Here is a 20,343-nt window from a genome sequence, read left to right as displayed (position 1 = left end):
TGTATATAAATTTATTATTTAGAATTTTTTCATCTCCAGTTTGAAGAGGACACAGATACATCTCTCCTGAGCCTTCCAATAAGCAGGCTGAGGCACCTGGATGACTTCCCAGGGCCTGCAGAATAAGGCTAATCTCCTAAGTATCTGGCAGGCAGGGCAGGCAGATTCCTAGAATGCCAAGAGATGCCATTGCTGCTGCTTGGCACTGCCCCCTGGGGCCAGAAGTATGAAGGCTAAGAGTTGGGTCTCAGGCCACATGAGAGCTCCCCTGCCAAGAGAGGGGTAGAAGGACTCCCTGTCAGACTCCCCATATACCTTTGGACAAATGCAAACATCAGAGGAATGACTAGGTCCGGAGACAGTCCTGAAGAAAAATCTAAAACCTTTCTCAAAGCCTAAAGGAGACAACAGCTTTGAGAAACCCAAGCCTCTTCTTCCTTCTCTTTCGCTTTAGTACTTCTAGATATTAAGTACAGAGAGATCTGAGATTTTACTAGCTGGGATGTGGTATCCACTATTTCAACAGCATAGAAGTTTCTTTGTACTTCATAGGTGGTCTGTCAGAGATCTCAGATCTCTTCTCAGAAGAATAAACAAAAAACAAGCAAAACACTTAAATGTTTCTAGAAGGGGTCAGACATCATTTGTTTCATTATTGATGTCTGGGCCAAGTGAAATGACTGTAAGCTCCTTTTCCAGATATGCTTCTTTCTATCATTTCCTGTGATAGGAGGTTGATTTACTATAATAAGGATAAGAGTAAGATGTGTCAATTTGACCCCAAAGAGTTTTCTCATCAATAAGCTAAGTTTAGGAAATCAGGGTCATTATTCAGTTAAGCATAGGTAGGACTAAAAAGTTGCCATTAAAAAAGTGTGATGATGTTTAATGTGAATTTTAGGTGTGACTGATATCTAATATACAGCCAAGACCACAGTCCTAGAACATTTAATACTTTATCAATGACTGGAATGAACAAGTTAAAGAGGACTCTCAACTTACAAATGACACCAATTACAATGACCTTATTAACATATATAATAAAAATAACATCAAAGTGATTTTTGGCAAATTACAAATAGCCCATAAAAATAAGATAAAAACCAATACAAAGTAAGATAATGTTAAAAGACTAGGAATAAAAGGTATAGCTATTAAGTGGGAAACAAATAGGTAAATATATGAAAAATAAGAAAATATCAGGAGAGGGTTGTCATTTCTGTGGGAGCTTGTGATGTGGAAAATCAAGATGCTTGGTAAACACAACAGATATGGAAACCGCTTGTAATAATTCCACAGTCCCTAAGGGACCAAGCTCTCCTGGGTGAGAATCACTATTGTAAACACACCCTTAAATGAATCCATCATGCTCCATACCCCTTGAGCAATAGGGGACCAAAACTAAGCCTATCAATTGTTTATGAACATTAAACATCTCAATAATTTAATGATATTTTAAAGGAAGCACAATGAATGGAATCAAAAGGAGAATGTAATCCAAAAAAAAAAAAATGTCACAGACAAGATTCTCTACTTTATTTGCTATTGGTCAGACTTATTAAATATAGGATCTGTTTTGATCTTATGAGGGAGGTAGAGATGCTGGAAAGATCCTAGGGAAGAGCAAAAGGAAGGAGATAAGAGATGAAGAGAAACACCCAGGTAGGGCTGGGGAGGGACTGTTTTGTCTGGCAGTTTGTTAGAAGAGTTGAAAGTGAACATAAAATGACACTGCCTTTAGTTACTGCTAGGTTCTTATGAGACTTACAAGGAAAATACTGCTCAGACACAATCACCATTCAGGACAAGGAAAAAGGAGGAAGGGGTTAGTTTTAAAAAAAAGAAAAGGTAGGTTACATGGGAGAAGAAATTCCAAGTAATAAGAGTGGTTAATCCCAGGAATGTGTCACAAGAGGTTGTTTTGTAAGAGTAGTGTGTTAAATTACTTACTTGTCTAGGTAGCTTCTCAAATCCTTCTACCTCTACAGTTACAATTTGGTGTATAAGAATACTGACACAGTCTCATAATTAAGCACAAGCATATGTATGAACACTTTCCTCTGTTCCTGCAGGATACCTGATTTGTTTGGGGGCAAAGAGGAGTTGATGTGGCATTGTGTTAACAGTGGTTGAGAATGCAAGTGGTAAACATCTGAAAGTAGAATACTGCAAAATGCATGCATTGTATGTACCAAAAGGTCAGTATGAAACATTATCTTTATGGCAAGCCTGCCCATCCAATCCCTCCTACACATTGCATAGTCACACAATTTTGCAGCTTGTATAAATCCCTATTGTGATTTAAACACATGAGAGAGTGTGGCTTCTGCAAAGGGTGGCTGTTTTGTGACTTTAGACCAGTGGTCCTTTACCCTAGCTGCAAATCATCTGGGGAACATTTAAAAATACTGTTGTACACACTCCATCCCTAGAAATTCTGATTGAATTGGTCTAGGATGGGGCCCAGGCCTATGTATTCTTTTTTCTTTGGAAAGCTCCCCAGGTGATGCTAATGTACAGCTGGAATTGAGTCTGGTTTCGACTCACAGAATTTCTAAATAATAAAACTGTGTATCATGACAAAACTTTCAGGACTGTAAGGGCTACAGTGGGGAAATTATTACTTCTCTAGGTCCTCATCCTGCAGAGTCCTTAGAATTTTTATTAGAATATGATATTTATCACTCAAATTCCTATCACAAAAAAAAATGCTTTCTGGAACTCTGCTATAGCAACTACATAAGATAGACTTTGTATATGGGATAAATCTCATGTCACTTATGTAATTCAGTCCTGGTGTTTTTCCCTTTCCTTTGCTCGTTCTTTCTATTCTCCCCAAGAGGAAGATTAGCAGGTTAGAGTGTCAGAACGTCATCCCTATCCCTCTTTTTCACTTGGGTTCATGGTTCAGGCATACTAGGAATGGAGCTGACAACATGCACTGGTTTTTCTCCAAATGGTGCAGAGGCCACAGGAAGCTTCACTGGACCTAGGGATGGCAGGTGTCCCACACTTCTCCAGGGCCTGGCACAGAGAAGAGAGAAGTCACTGAGAAGTGCTTTACTGATGCCAATCACTCCTCAGAGCAGATGGGGAAACTGAGCCTCAGATGAAACCTGAATTCCAGATCTCTCTTGGACACTGACCTCAAGTGTTACCTTGGGCCTTGGAAAAGTCACTTGGACCCTTTGGACAGCAGTTTATTCATCTAACAATCAATAAGTTGAACTAGAAGATCGCTAAGTCACTTTTATTTCTAAAATTCTGTGATTCCAGTTAACCAGTATTCATAAAAGTGTGGAACGCTGTAAACGTGTCTAAAAGTCCATGCAGAGATAATGGTGGAGGACCCCCTCTTCAATACTATTTTTATTACCTTCTTCCTAGATTTTACCAATTGCCATTCTTACTCTTAATATTAAGGCTGTGGCACTTAACTAAATCATCTTTGAAATACTGAGCTATCAACAGATGGCATGCTGAATGCAAATATACTGTAAATAAATATTTGGTCCTGAAGAAGATCAAGAGCTGGAGTTCATTTCCCCTTCTCACTTGGGCTCAGAACTCTGCAGTCTTTCCTTTAATTACCCTTGCCTCCAAACTGGTTGTTTGTGTTCAAAGATGGATCAGAAAATCAGTTCCAAAGTTGGTTATAAACTTTCAGTAATTTTTGTTTTTTTATTTTTTTTGTAACCAGCCAATTTCTCTTAGTTCACATAACAAAGAAGCACATAATTATTTGCAACTTTAGTTAGAGCTATGGTCTTAAAAAGGTCTAGCTAAATAGAAAATGCTCAGACTTTCTGAGTGCTGAGAGTTATCAAATTCACCTAGTTCATATGGCCACATTTCTGAAGTTCTTTTAACAGCCCATCTGTGAGCAACAGGATCAGAGGACTAAGAACTACAGGACAGAAGCACTATTACTTTGAATCATATTTTCCCATTACCTAGCTATAAAGAGTCTGTTTCTCTCTGACCCATATAAAGTTCAGAATTTAGGACCCTATGTGATTTTAATCCCATCATTTAGCACCCCAGCTGTATGAATCTGAAAGTAAAAATGAAGTTGTTTGAATTCCAGACCCCCTGAACATTCTCAGGGAGCTCATCAGCTGCCTAAGCTAAGCTATAGGTTTAAATCTAAACCTAAATCTGTAGGTATGAACCCAAATTTCATGATAAACAAAAACTGAATAGATCTGTCTTCCCTGTCATTACTCACCTTTTGATCATTCTTTTACCAAAATTACTATGACTGGGTTAGAATAACAGAATGCAATCAATAAATGCAATCACCCCCTGGCCAGATAATAACACATTCAGAACTTTCTTTCTTAAAGGAGATTTTATCGTGTTTGTGCTCTTGTAAATAGGAGAAAGAGACAAATATAACTTAATAAATGGAAGCATTCACTAATTTATTCATTTATTCAACAAATATTAATTTAGTATCTACTACATTCCAGGGAGCTTACAGTCTAGTAGCAGAAATAATCTCACACACATACAAAAATCAAACCATTAAATAAGTGTGGGGTGTGGGGTAGGCTGGATGAAAAAAATGGTCTGGTCTAAATTCAAGAGGTTAGTGATTTGGGGAGGGGCAAGAAAGTAACTTCCTCTGTTACCCTAAAAGGAAGCTTGAGCAGCCAGAGGCCATGTCTATTTTATTTGCACTGTCCCCTTTTCAGTGACACCCATAGCCAGCTCATAGACCCTATCCTGGCTCTGTTTGCTTGGTTCATTTATTCCATCCTCAAAAAGTAGGTATTTCATAACTACTGAATGAAGGAATGAAGGAACTCACAAGGCCACAGTACTGTAAACCAAAAGTGCCTGCAATAAATATGCATGCATTCTAGGCTTTAAATGTTTCTAAAGTTCAGGTACTGTCTCATCAAATTGTATTCTGATTTTCTAGAGCACCAGTTTGCAACCAGGGATAATTTTTTGCTCCCCCTCCCAGGGGACACTTGGCAAAGTCTGGAGACATTTTTAGTTTTCACAATTTAGGAGGTGCTACTGGCATCTGGTGGGTAGAGGACAGAGATGTTGAGAATCACCCTACAGTTCCCAGGACAGCACCCTCACCCTAACAACAAGGAATTATCTGGCCCAAAATGCCAACAAGTACCCAGATGGAGTAACCCTGTGGTAGAGCTTGGGAGCTGTGTCTTATCCTTGCTTAGACCTTACAAGGAACCTAGTGTAAATCCTTTTCCTCACTAGCCAAGCAATGTTCAAACCTACAGAGATTTATTTCATTAATTTTCTATTTGTTTAATAAACAGACCTAAAGCACTGGAGGGAAAAATATTCAAGCAGTGAGGTAAGAAGAAAACTATTAGTAACACTAGTTTGACTTAAGTGAATGGTAGGAAACAACCTCTGCCATCAGGAAGTGAGTTGTAGAAACTGAAAAAAAGTTAAGAGTGTTTAAAAAGCTCTGGTTCAAACAAATGTCTATGTGAACCAATGGGTAGCTTGAAAACAGTGAAGACATTTCCGTCTCTTATGTCTTTGATAGAATGGAAAGAGCTTTTATTTTCTTTAGTGCAGTGATCATTCATATTTTTCCCATGACATGCCCAGAAGTTTAAAGAATAACAAACTCCCAAGTGTAAACACAGAGTTTTGTGAGAAAGTGAGACCTCTGGATGAATCCTTATCATTGTATGTTTGGATAAAATAAGATTTCCATGCATTAAACAATACAGGACTTTCTATTTGAGAAGTAAGCTTCCAACACTTTGATGAGCTGCAGTTATTTCTCCTCAACGATGACAAACATAAGCGCCCCCAAGGTATGGCTCCTCCCTGTTCAAGTTCAATGCTCTGGTCTCAGTGCTCCTATCACTGGCCCTTGCTTGGCCTATTTTTACACTGTGCACTGTTCCATGTCACTTGTTTGGTAACACTCAACATCAACAAGTGCCACCAAATCAATAGCAGAAGCCTGAAGATTAAAAAAAAAGGAATCAAAAGATATGTAGCCTGCTTTGTACCAAGCCACCTGAAACTAGGTGCTTTTTGTAATAATGAAAATGTGAGGCCATGTGGACAGGAGAGATAGTTCCAGATTCCTGAAGAAAGCTCACGGCCAATTGGTCCCAGGTACACCAAATGTGGTTTTAGGTTCCTGACTGGGATCCCCAGAAGAAAGAGTGCACAGCATACTCAAGGAGGTATGAAAATGCTCTGGAACCCCCAAATCATCTCATCATCAAGGACAGTTTTTAGCAATTTCAAAAGGATGTATATTCGTTTCCAAGGGATGCCTTAAAAAGTATCACAAACTAGGTGGCTTAAAGCAATAGAAATTTACAGTCTCATGGTTCTGGAGTCTGGATATCCAAAATCAAAATGTCAGCAGGGCCATGCTCCCTCTGAAACGTGCAGGGGAATCCATCCTTGTCTCTCCCTAGCTTCTGGTTTTCTGGCAATCTTTGGCATTCCTTGGCTTACAGCTGCATAACTCAAATCAATCATAAGGCCTTCTCCTTGTGTCTTCACATTACCATCTACTTATAAGGATGCCAGCCATCTCAGATGGGGATCCCACTCTATACCAGTGTGACCTCATCCTAATTATATCTACAAGACCCTGTCTCCAAATAAGGTCACATTCTGAGGTACTGGGGATTAGGACTTCATTGTATCTTTTTGAGAGGAACACAATTCAATGCATAACAGGATGTAAACTAGGAGTGTATACTTTTGTTATCAGAGCAGGGAAATTTAACATACATTTTCAAAGTGTAATACAAACCCAAGGATCATTTATTCTCTCTCCTAAGAAGAGCAAAAGATGGAGAAACCTGGTGGTTGCCTTCAGGTGAAAGGCAAAAGGAAAGGAAGAATAAGGCAAAAAGGAGTTAATCTAAAGCAAAGAGAGTCTTGTCTACTTGGTGTTGCTGCCACTTTCAGACACATCCAGTCACTCAGTCAGCTGGAGCATCTTCTCCCACAGGGCATGTATGCCTCATGTTTATAATAAACTCCAGAAGGCTAACACACATACAAGAGATGAGCTAATCCTTCTTATTTGCTTAATGGCAGAATGCAAAATAAGCACTCACCTGCACAAAATGATTTCAGGAATGCCAAGAGGTTCTCCTGTTCCAAAATAGCTCCTCCATCCTCCCAACACTGTTACTGAAATCCCTGACACTTCCTCACTTCTCCTGGTTTGGGTGCCTGGGCCAGAAGCTCCTGATGTAGTATTGACCATTGCCCCTGGCACTGTCCCAAATATTTTGCATAAGTCAAGTCATTTAATACACAGAATAATCTTATGAAGTATGTACCATTATACCCACAATTTACAGATAAGAAACTAAGGCACAGGGAGGTTTAGTAGCTTAGCAAAGCTGAGATTCAAAGCAGCCCTCATGCTATCAAGCAGGGTACCATATTGCCTTTCAACAGTAGAGAGCAACACAGTAACTAACTTAATATTATGCCCACTCAGATCTGAGTGCTAGATTTTTCAGATCCTCTCACCTAGCACAGAGCTAAGACAGCCTAAGACAGTTGTTGTTTTTTTCTCAAAGTGTCTTACCTATAACCACTTGCATCAAAATGAGGGAGGAGGTACAGACACCAGGACCCTACTCTCAGACACAACCGATTCAGAATCTCAGCGCCCAGAAATCTGCATTTTAACAAAGAAATGAGTGGACTAATGTTTGAGAACCACTGGCCCCACAGGAATGGAATAGGGAAAGGTACAATGTTATGGTAAACCAGAAAAAGCCACAGAGAGGTGACAAGGCAATGGGGACCCTCGTAACCAATGGTCAATGACTCAGGGGGTCCTGACCACAGAAGAGCTTGGTTGCTGGAGAGTGAGGGTAATGCTGAGCATGGAGGTTTGACAGCAGAAGGAGGCCAGCCACATCCTCTGGCTTGAATTCACATGCCCTGTCCTGGTAGAAATGGTTATGCTGAGTCAGGGCAGCATTTTCTGCTAGTTTGGATGGGAAGCATGGTTGCAGGCAAGGGAGAGCAACCCGAGCATGTGGATTCAGAAATTCCTACGTGACTCTGATTGAGCAGGGCTTCAGAAGCAGAATAAGGACTGGTGTGGGGTTAAAGAGAGTTGTGTGATGGAGGATCCAAGAGACCTAAGTCCTGCGTTTAGTTCAGTCACTGATTACAACCTCCCTGAGACTCAGGTTCCTGGTCTGTAAAATGGGGGAAATAACACCTGCCTTGAAGGTCCTCACATACAGGATGTGATGAACCAATTGAGGCCATATAGTACTCTATATTGTATGTCATTGCTTTTCCAAAACCTCTGTACAACTCTCCTGCCTCAGAATATATCTGCCACACTCATGCCCTAAGTCCATTAATGACACAATAAAGGACAGTTGGAGATGATGCTCTGCCTTGCTCTGTGCATCACCCTATAACCCTGCCAGGAAAGAGAACATAGTCACCCAAATTCATTCTAAAGTACAAATTACAATGTAGGCCTCCTGCACTGGGGAAACACACACACACACACACACACACACACACACACACACACACACACACACAGAGGAAAACATGAGGAAAACTGGAGACTAGAGACACCAAAGAACAAATTCACTCTCCTCACTCTATCTCTTCCCCACTGGTGTGCTCTACTGATCCCCCGAAGAGCTGGGCTGCTACTTCTGCTTCTACCCCTACTTCCCCTCCTCAACATACTCCAGTGCGTGCCCCCTGCTTTGGGGCCAGATCTACACAACTGTAGTTATTCAGATCATTGAGGCAAAACCCAACCAAGCAACAACATGCTTTAATCAATATTTTCTAAATCATTCTTCCTTAAAGCTGAAGACTTCTGAGTTTGAATTGCCCCCTCCTCTGTAGGCTTTCCATGCCATTCAAGTAACTTAAATGATAACCAGCCCTACACTTCATTTTGATCAGATCGTGGTATTATAGAGCTATGGCGAAGAGAATATCTCTTTTAATAAAATGGGATACCAAAAATATCGATAAATGTGCACTTGTGAAATCAGAAAAGAATTCATAGTAGATAATATGATAGTTAATGTATGCCTACATTCTTTCAATGGACATTTATAGCTCCTTTAAAATATTATACATATTGAAGTAAGATTTACTAATTAATGTGTGCATAGTACTACTAGGAATTGTGGAGGATACCAAGATGGGTACAACAGATACAGACCTGCCCTAGGTCCTGGTTTGGTCCATTCATTTATTAGTTAAGTGACCTTTCCTTATTGGGGAAATAAAAGACTATTTTCCACTTTTGTTATGAAGATAACCTAGAACTTCACAAGTTTGTGAAGAGAAGCAGATGAGTGAAATAGGACACTATATGTATACAATATCATTATTCTGAGGTCTCTGTAATGTCTGAGAAGCAACAACAGGGAGGTCAATCCAAAGGGAGACACTCAAGGGTCCCAGCTAGAGGCCCAGGCCAGGGACTGCAGGTCCCCTCTGCACCCCTCTTTCTACACCCAGCCCTCTTCTCTCACTCAGAGGTAGGTATATACCTACCTTTCTGTCCTCTTCCAGCTTGAAACCCTGGTTAGTAATGCAGCCCTCTCCCTTCAGGCAATCCTGTGCTCTCCTACAAGGTGAAGTTGCCTAGCACCTGCCACCCCAAATAAGCCCAAAAACACTTCAGTGTTCCCACCCCAGGTTTACATTTTTCCTAGGACTGTGTGTGGATCCTCTGGAAATCCAAGCAATCATGAGCATTAAGGATACAGTCCAGGCCTCTTCTTTTCAGTCGGGGCTGCAAGAACACTGCAGCTTTTCTCCTGCAGTGGTGCTAGTTCAGCCCAGTAAACAAACGGGTATTTTGCCCTTGCCCCTGAGAAAACACATAGGCATTAGAGCAAAGTTCCTGTGTTCTGGTAACATTTAATTGTGCTAGTTCTCAGCCCTCTCTACACCCACACACTCATGGACAACATTCATTCCACTGACTTCAAAGGCTGTTCAACATGTTGGAAATATGTGTGAGAACACTGAGGGGAGTTTGAAATTAGTCTCAACCCTCCTTCTGTATGTGTGGGTTTGGTTCATGTGTTAGGATTTTAGAAGTACGTATTTGATTTTTAAAACATGCATTTGTTTATACTGGGTTTAGAGTCATGAAAAATAAATCAGGATTTTGATTGCCAGTTTTTGTGTTTTTCATAATAAATAGTAGTCATTCATCCTTGTCCAATAATAAATATTTATAGGTTTCAATTAGGAAAAGCTTTTCAAGAGAATTTCCATTCATTCATTATCCATCAACTTCCAGATGCCAGCCAGCACATGAGGAGTTTCCAGAAAGACGCAGGAAGCAGACTAGGGCTTCCAAGCATGGAGGGGAAAGAGTATCGTCAACAAAAAGAAGTTGTCACTAAATCCAAATGGGTGTGTCATTCGGTAGTTCAGTCTTTTGCATAAGATTCCCCAGGTCCCAACCCAGAGAGTGTGATCTGAGTCTGAAATGGGCCTGAGCATCTGCATTTTAACAAGCATCCTCCCTCCAGTTGATTCTTTTACAACACTACCCCATGCTGGTGCATTCAAGACAATATATTCAGAAGTCAAGATTCAGTGATGTGTGTTCTAGGTGGAGCTGGCTCTTAGTCTTTGGTGCATATCTGGGTAGAAAGCCAAGCACTTTACGGATATGCGCGGATAGCACTATCAATTGCCTAAAACTTTTCTAATATTCAGTTTGATATGAATTGTAGAAAGTTGAAAATGCTGCATTTCCTTCTCATATATTTCTATACTTTGCTCCAGGACCGAATTCCAGGATATTTATATACATTTTTCTATAAGCTTAAAAATTGAATTATCTAACAGAAAAAAGAGCAATGTAATAGAAAATAAAACATGATCATCAAAATAAAGATGGTTTGTTTTAGTCAGCTCTAGCTGCATAACCAATGACCCCCAAATTTAGTAGCTTAGAACAACAAATATTTACCACCTAACAGTGTGTCAGAAATCCAAGTGTGACTTAGCTGAGTAGTTCTGGTTCAGGGCCTCTCACAGGCTGCAGTCCAGGTGTCAGGGCTGGAGTCATCTCAGAGCCCAACTAGGAGAAGACCCATTTCCAAGCTCATCGCATGGCCAATGGTAGGATTCAGTTCCTCCCAGGCTGCTGGATTGAGGACTCAGTTTTTCAGTGGCTGTTGGCTAGAGTTCTCCCTCAGTTAACTTCCACACAGACCTCTCCATAGGGCCGCTCACAACATGGTAGCTGGCTTCCAGCAGAGCAAGCAAGCAAGAGAGCAAGAAAGGAAGCAAGATGATGCCATGGTCTTTTGTAACCTAATCTTGGAAGTGACGACCCCATCACTTTTACCACATTTTACTGTTTAGAAACAAATCAATAAATCCAGTCCACACCAAAGGGGAGGGTGTTACACAAAGCATGAATACCAAGAAATGGGGGAGGGGGGATCACTGGGAGTCATCTTAGATGCTATCACAGAATACATGAATTTGCTTTTCATAGTCAATTTATCATCCTACTTACACTTTGCTAAAACTAAATGTTAATGTAAAACAAACTCTTCTGATACAGGTTAAGGAGTACATTCTGGGGGTAGAGTGTAGTAGTGTTGAAAAGATATTTTGAGGTTATTAATTGAATTCAGGTTTCTAGATGAGGAGCTGTACACCTACTATGCCAACCAACAGGAAAGAGTGTTAGTTACTATATCACTTAAGAATGCTCTCTGCTATAGGTAATAGAAAATCTGAAGAGCTGTGGCTTAAAAATAAGAGCATAAGGAGAAGTCTAGAGGCAGACAGCTACTGGCATTGTTTCAGTAGTTTGGTAATAGTAAAAGCAGCATCTTCTATTCTCTTGGTCTTTTAATTATACATGTCACCTCATGGTCACAAGATGACTTCTCTACACTAAGGCAATATATCATTTTCTAAGTAGGATGAAAGGGGCAAAGGGCCACACCATATACCTCTGTTTCTTTTCATAAGGAAGATAAAGCTTTCCTGGAAGTCTTGCCCAGCAGACTTCTACTTAGATCTCATTGGTCAGAATTGGGTCACATGTCTACTCTAAACTGACCACTCACCAAGGAGACTAAGATTACTCTGGCAAGTCTAAACCAACTATAACTTAACTCTGAGATAAAAGAATTATTTCCAAGACCTGAATAAACTAAGATTCACTTGGCAGAGAAGTGGGACTGTGGATTTAGAGCAGGCAACACACGTCTTCTGTAAACATCTTGTTTGTTATTATTTATGTGCTCCATGTATCCAATACAATGACAATTTTGTGATTTTTTTCACAATTTTCACAAAAGTCTAAAAAGATATTTTCCCACAGAAACAGACAAGGCAAGCATCATTGCTTATTAAATCTCAAATATACTTAAAGTTTCCTTCTTGAAAATTCCTTATTCATAAATAAAATGTCCAAATTTTGAGACAAAAAATGACCCCATGGTTTTTTAATCCTGTGTACATATAAAATGTTTTTTAAATATTTCCATTGCATACATTTAACAAGATGAAATTTTCTGAGACTTACTGTATTAGCCAGCTATTATTAAAACACAATGAGACAGATTGCTTTTCTTGACATCTGCTGATAGCTATTTGTTAACTTATGTTTCCGAAATTATAGCATCATAAGTCAATGTTGCACAAAAGTATTTAATGTCATTTATGAAAATCTAGTTATATAAACTGTTGACTCCTTATAAAGCATCTATTAAGACACAGAAATATCACTGAAGCACATTTATGCCTTTGGTCTTGCAGTCTGCATAATGATTCGGGCCAGAGGCGCAACTTGTTCCATAGATTACAGAACAGAAAATCAGTTCTTGGAGAATCTGCTCAACCTCATCTGAGGCATCCCATTCTAAGAAACTAAATGGCACCTGCATGTCTTGGTTTTTATGTTTGTTTAAAAGCAAATCTCTAACTGCTGTTCTGCTCCAAATCTAGGTGAGCAGATAAAGTTCTGCTCTGAGCAAGACCTGCCCTCCTATAGAGGGATAAGAGGAGTATGTCCCTGAGGGAATGGGAGGCCAGAGTGACAGCTTTGATAAGGGATAAATCAAACCGATGATGCATGTGAAAGATGAGCACACTGGGGATTGTCAGAAACAGGCATCATCATTCATTCAATGATGTTCAAATTCACATACAAGCCTAGCTGCCTTTTACATTGACTACGGAATGTAGCATCCAGATGATTGAGGATGTGTGGTGACAGCAGACAGCTGTGGAAGAGCCTAGGAGAGTTTCTAAGTCTGAATTCCAATCCTGTGCCTGCCATTAAGTGGGAAAGTATTCTTGATCCAGTCATCTGACAGCTTTGCCCTTCGATTTCTCTATCTCAAATGGGACTCCTTTTCTTTAAGGATCCCTTCAGCTTTAAATGCCTTTGAATCTGCTAAAGCAATTATGCTTTGATTGATTGAATTGTGAACTACCTTTAGATGGAATGACTGATTACTAACAGAACTTTGTTGGGTTCAGTGCATTATGAATACATATCAAAATGTACAATGAGGATATTTTTCAAAATATTCCCTCCAGTTTTCTTCACCCTAGATAAATGTACAGAAATATCTGTAGTAGTGTTGAGAAAAGGACATTTCTCCTAACCTCACACAGAGATACATTTCAAGTCTATGTCTTAGAAGACAGTGAGAGACTTACAGGAGACCTAGAGATATGAATGGGGTAGGCAGAGAAGGGACCTGGGGAGAGAGATGTAAGTTCCTAGGGAAATTGTGTGGAGGGCAGGCCTGGACCTAGGCCTGGGAATCAGGAAGTTACAGTTCTAAGTTCAGCCTTTCCACTGATTCACTTGGGACCTTGAGAATGTCTGGCCCATTTAAATCGTGCCTCAGTTTCCTTATCTGACAATTAGAGAGAGTCCTTGGCTAGGTGCCCAGGATTGTGAGAACATAATGTTCAGGGCCATGGAAATTCAATCAGTACCAAAAATGCAAAACATCCTAGTTACTAGATGTCCTAACTTAAAATGGAAACATTAACAAGAGTAATTCCTTTAATAATCAAAACGTGAATGTTTTAGAAAGCATATCTATATGGGTGAAAATTAAGTGAATAAGGCTACTGGAAGAGCTTATAGTCCTAGGGATACATAAGCAAAAAAAGGTCAAACTTGGAGTAGGACAAGTTCCAGTTTTGCCACTTATCATCCTTGTGACCTTGGGTAATTTCTTAACCTCCCACAGTAGCCTCATATGTAAAATGAGAATAACAGCATGCATCTCAGAGGGTTGTGGTAAAGATGATTATAGATGGAAGTTACTTCTTTTGAAGCATTGATGAGGTTTGAATTCACAGCCACCATATACTTTGCAGCTGATAGTTTCTCTTATTGCAATTAAAAAGCTTAGTCACCCAGAGCAAGTAATTTTTAAATGCTGTTTATTAAGCATTTACTGTATTGCAATGCTCTATCCCCATGCTAAGCACTTTGCATAAATTTTCTCATGTTCTCCTCACAAAAACCTATTACTATTACTGCAGCAGAAATGGAGGTGGAGAGAAACTAAACATTATTTCTGGCTTCATTGTGTTTCCTTAACCGGCCTTATTTTTTTTCTCAGCTGCATCTAATTGGCTCTCCTTTTAATATTATTTTAAGCCACTTAAAGTTTTTAAGACTAAAGCAGCAACTAACTGAATATATTTATATAACATGTTAGTTTTGTCATGTTGCTGTCCACCCCTGGAGACCTGCTCTAAATTTACTTGGATATTTGAGAATAAATAAATCATGCTCACTGCAGTTTCTGGAAAGCACTAGAAAAGCACTAAACTTGCTTTGAAATAATCAAAGCAAGGTAAAATAAAGCTTAAGAATTTCCAAAATGTTCACTGAAAAAAGCATTTATATTTATGTTTAGAAAAATTAACTTATCATTGAGATATCTTACACACATGCATATGTTCACAGATCTTCACTAAGGACCAATTGTGTATATATGTGTATGACCTCATCGTAACACGGTCCTCAGAGACCACACTGTGGGAATTCTTACAGTTAACAGAGGGTTAAATTCAGTAAACTCTTTTTTGTTAATGTACCTTTTAATTATGAAATACTATAACTGTCTTAGAGAAAATTTGAAAAATATTTTTTTAAGCAATGTGGTATTGAAGAAAGAGTCGGTATCTTTCAAACCAGATTAGAAATTCAAATCCACCTCTTATTTACCTGGACAACTTATTAAACCTTACATTTTTCTATGAAATGGGAATAATAAATTACAGAGTTGCTGTAAGTTAAATGAGAACAATGTTTGATCATGATAGCCAATCAACAAATGTTAGTAACTATCCATTCCCTTGGAAAAGAATCTCTAGGCAGATGTGCTTAAATTCTGTTCTGTAAAGAGACAGGAATCCTCTGTTCCCATAAAGTGCTTACCAGCCTTCTTTGGTAATAGACTATTTTCTAATAAAAAGCAATGGACCCTTTTCTATTGCACACTCAAAATGTATGCACCCACTTCAGGGCATTCATGGACCAACACTGCCCATCCTTTGACTCAGATTAAGAACACCTGCTCTAGTGCATTCATTCTGACTTCACCAAATCCTCTTACAAAATAAGGTCATCTTTAAAAAATAAAATTCTTAGAGTACCTTTCAGTTGAATGAAGGAAAACAACAGGGCTTTATTTTTAATAGCTCTAGAAAAATGCACTATCCGAGCAAAACCCCACAGTAGACAAGTAAACTGCAAAGAAACTTCATTAAAGGACTGATCTGACTTGCCCCATATTTAGAACAGCCTTTGAAAACACACAAGTAAATGTTTACTTCTGAGTCTAGATCTAAATGAAGAAAGAAAACATTAGAACAACAATAAATTTACTTAACTTCATTTAGATAATTGTGGACATACCATTTTTATATATTACATATTCTTAGGACATTGGACAACAGATCAAGAAACAGAATGTTCTAGAAAATAAACCTTAACTATTGGTAAGTATTCTGTACTTTTTACGAAAGAGGTTTTATTGTGTTGAATAAAAAGTGGCTCCTTGGCACTGAGAGGCTCCATGGAGTCACCCAAGTCCTAATTCCCTAATCCTGAGATTAGCTGGATTGCTGCTAGCAGTCATCAACTTGTTTGGATTTCAAACTACATTAGATCCCTTCATATAGCTGCCACCACCAAGCAGTTAAGCTGGCTCTGTCCTATTCTTTTGGTGGTAATTTTTTCACCCTATGCTTCAGTTTAGTCTATATAATCCTTCCAGAGGGATAAAAGCTCCTGGGAATTAATTGCTTAAGTGAACACAAACTGTGGGAGAGAACGCTATTTGGGAAAGGGGCCAAGTTTGCATTCTGTCCCCACCATTGCTTTGTGTTTGACTTTAGCAAGTCACCTTCACCTCTCTAAACCTAAGTATCTTCTTTTGTAAAATGACAACCTATCTTCCCAGATTGGTTTGAAACCCCAGATCACATGGGGACAATGCATGTAGAAGCACTTGGTAACTGTTAAGTGCTATGTGACCGCAAACTCATTTGGTTACTTCCTAGTGGCCACGAAAAGGGACTAGTACAGGTGTGGACCACTGATGTTTGCATCTGTCCTTATTCAAAACCTTACTGTTTGCTCAATTCAAAAATTAAGTTCTCTCTTAACATTTTCTTAACTGCCTTCCTAATTTTCTTCTTGCTTTTAATGTCACCTCTGCTCTCTCTAGCAGGAAAACCTGAAGCTCAAAGCTCAAAGCTCGTCTTAGGCTTTTCTCTCTCCATATCCTTGAAGTAATTAAGTCCTGTGGATTCTTCCTTTAACATCCTGAAATTCATTATTTATTCTTTTCTTTTTTCTTTTTCATGGCCTATTCCAGTTTTGGCCCTACCATCTCAAACTTGGGATACAGCAAGAATCTCTCTGCCTTGAGTCTCTTTTCATTTTTTTCTCAGGCTGGACACTGATATCAAATTAATGTTGATAAATGACTGCATTGATTGTGGCTGCATTCCTCTGCTCCAACATCTTCAATAGACCCCTACTGTATGTAAAATAAAATTGAATCTGGCCTCAACCCATCTTTCCAGCCGTGGCCACACAGGTCTGTCTGCCTGTGACACTCACTGTATCATCCTTCCTTGTTCCTGGGGCCTTGCTCACTGCATTTTCAAGATCCCTTCTTCCTTCCTTTACAAATCATACCCCATTTTCCAATTCCTGCTCAAGTTCCGCCACCCCATGAAGACTTCTTGAATCCTCAGAGCTCACAATGATCTAATTTCCTGAAGATATTCTACCAGTTGAGTGTTTGAAGAGTTGATAATCAGTTATGAACTAACTACCCCTTAACATTGTGTGTGTAGTTGTCTTGGAGTCAATTAACTTAGGTCATGTCATTTACATTTTATTGAGCGCCATGTATACTTATCCATGTTGCTGGGTTTTACTTGAAGGCAGGAATTTTATCATATCCATTTAGTTTCCCTCAGAGCAGCAGTTTTCAACCTTTCACACAGCAAAGAAGCACCTGGAGGACATGTTAGAAAATCTCCTTGATGCCACTCCTAGGGATTTTTGTGGGGCCCAAATCTCTGAATTTCCTGCAAATTCCAAGTGAGGCTTATGCTGCTGGGTGCCTTTTAGCATCTTACACAGAACCTGTACATAAAAGCTAATATATATTTCTGCATACTCAGAAATGGTTTTTTTTCTTTTTTTCTTCTATTTCATGTTCATGTTCTGTCACTTCTTCCTTTTAGATTGATTTTGAAGATGTGATTGCAGAACCAGAAGGGACACACAGTTTCGATGGCATCTGGAAGGCCAGCTTCACCACCTTCACTGTGACGAAGTACTGGTTTTACCGTTTGCTGTCTGCCCTCTTTGGCATCCCAATGGCACTCATCTGGGGCATTTACTTTGCCATTCTCTCTTTTCTGCACATCTGGGCAGTTGTACCGTGCATTAAGAGTTTCTTGATTGAGATTCAGTGCATCAGCCGTGTCTATTCCATCTACGTCCACACCTTCTGTGACCCGCTATTTGAGTCTATTGGCAAAATATTCAGCAATATCCACATCAACACGCAGAAAGAAATATAAATGACATTTCAAGGATAGAAGTATATCCGATTCTTTTTTTCACTTTTAATTTTCTTGGTGCCAATTTCAAGTTTCAAGTTGCTAGCAACAATATATGAATGAATTTTCTTGGTTCAGAGCAAAGAAATCACTCAGTTTTCATAACTATTATTTGTCTCTTCTGAGCTATTTCTTCTATTTTTGGGGTGGTATGAATTTTTAAAACACATTTAAAATATTTTCCTTACATTTGGATCATTGTTTTATTGGCTGAGATATGAACCTATCGTTGAAAGATAATTTGAGAGAAATGTGAAGAACTGAGGAGGAAAGAAAAAAGAACTAAACAACCTCAACTGCCTATTCTAAAATATTGATCATTTTATGGTAAGGGAAGAATTCCAGGCTATTGCCATTGAGTGTACAGGTATGTGGGCAGTTTTCAACCAACTCTTCCCTCTGAATTGTTAGTGAATTGCTGCCATTCACTTTAATGATCCAGTGGAATCTAGTGATCTTTATCAAGTTAGAAAATATAATCTGCACATGATCTGACTAATGCCTTACTCTCTTGAAATGTTAACCTGGGATACTTTCTATGCCTGAATATTTGTTATATAGATGGTGACACCTAAGTGCCTTCCTGTTCTTCAGGTTTTCCTTTTCAAATAGGGTCCACCTCATCAACTTTCATTAGGTCAGCAGCCTCCCTGAAGACCAAAATTAGAAAAATCCATTACCTAGTTCTTCACACTTGTTTCTGACTCTGAGATACAGAATCACATGAAGTTCATGTCTGCACTTGATGACACAACATCTTTACCCATATCGAGTATGGTCCACATCAGCCCCATTAAACAAATTAAGGTGGATAAATGGGGCCAAGCCCTCTCTGGGCTGGCAGGAGTAGAAGCCAACTTTCCCTGTCTCTCACCAGCTGAATGAGGTCAGCATGTCTATTCAGCTTCGTTTATTTTCAAGAATAATCACGCTTTCCTGACTCCAAACTAATCCATCACTGGGGTGGTTTAGTGGCTGAACATTGTGTTCCCTTTTCAGCTGATCAGTGGGCCTCCGGGGAAGGGCTCATAAAATGGAGGCCATTGTGTAAGACTGTCAGAGTTGTTGCAAATGTGACCCCTTCAAAGTAAAGCACTTGCAACTGTCTGTAATGCTGTGACACATGGCCCCTCCCCCTGCCAGGAGCTTTGGACCTAATCCAAGCATCACTTTGCTCAGAGAGAAGATGGGGGAGGAGGCAGTAATAAAAGATTGAGGTAATTTTGCTGGAATAAATTCAAATTCTTCTGAACTCAAACTGAGGAATTTTACCTGTAAACCTGAGTCATACAGAAAGCTGCCTGGTACATCGAAAAGCTTTTTATTCCTCCTGCTCGTATTAAGATTCTTCCCAGGGGGACTTTATTTTTAACCTTCAGTTATGCTTTTATTTTTATTTCCATACACCTGTTGGAATTCTGCTTGTTTTTGTTTGTTTGTTTGTTTTTTGGCCTCCTCCAGTTTTCCTGACACTTTAATTGCCAACCTGTTACTTACTTAGGTTTTTTGCATTTAAAACAGACACTGGCATGGACATAGTTTTACTTTTAAACTGTGTACATAACTGAAAATGTACTATACTGAATAATTTTTAAGTGCAAAGATATTTTTATCTTTATATGAGGAAAATCACTTGGGAAATTGCTTTGTGATTCAATCTGTAAACTGTGTATCCCAAGACATGTCTGTTCTATATAGATGCTTATTCCCTTGTACAAATCAAGTGCTGGTCCAAAAGATTGCTGAAATTTTATATGCTTACTGATATTTTACACTTTTTTATCCTGCATGTCTTGTAAAGTTATAAGTCTGCACAATAAAAATGTTTAACAGTTTGTCAGCTTTATTATTTTTCCTCAAAACACATCTGTATGTGTTGACTTCTGTGGTGTCTGTGTGTGTGTGTGTGTGTGTGTGTGTGTGTGTGTGTGTATAATGAGCATATTCATGGTGTGTGTACATATTTGTAGTATGTTTTTGGGGGTGGTGGTCTTCCACTTTTCAACTATTACAAAGTCATTTAGTTGGGCTCTTTCTTCTAAGGCCATCAACATTCATGAGTTACTTCAGGTGAAAGTTATAATTAATAAGAAATATTTGGGGGCTTCCCTGGTGGTGCAGTGGTTTAGAGTCCGCCTGCCGATGCAGGGGACACAGGTTCGTGCCCCAGTCCGGGAAGATCCCACATGCCGTGGA

The 20,343-nt window shown here is 39.3% G+C and overlaps 1 protein-coding gene across 4 annotated transcripts in view; it reads left to right on the top strand.

Annotated features, from left to right (window-relative positions):
* CAV1 (caveolin 1) overlaps window positions 1-19,982 on the top strand; it is a 33,726-nt gene extending 13,744 nt beyond the window's left edge. For 3 of the 4 annotated variants that reach the window (XM_007121580.4, XM_007121581.4, XM_024127253.2), the window contains exon 3: window positions 17,767-19,982. In XM_007121580.4, coding sequence (XP_007121642.1) covers window positions 17,767-18,108 — 342 coding nt within the window. In that variant the 3' untranslated portion in view covers window positions 18,109-19,982. Of the gene's footprint in view, window positions 1-15,945; window positions 16,003-17,766 lie in introns of all 4 variants that reach the window. The other variant, XM_024127247.3, reaches the window with a different exon arrangement.
* The last annotated feature ends 361 nt before the right edge of the window (window positions 19,983-20,343 follow it).

Source organism: Physeter macrocephalus, chromosome 5 (assembly GCF_002837175.3).
Source record: "Physeter macrocephalus isolate SW-GA chromosome 5, ASM283717v5, whole genome shotgun sequence".
Taxonomy (NCBI): Eukaryota; Metazoa; Chordata; class Mammalia; order Artiodactyla; family Physeteridae; genus Physeter; species Physeter macrocephalus.
This window is presented reverse-complemented; position numbering and strand designations above follow the sequence as displayed.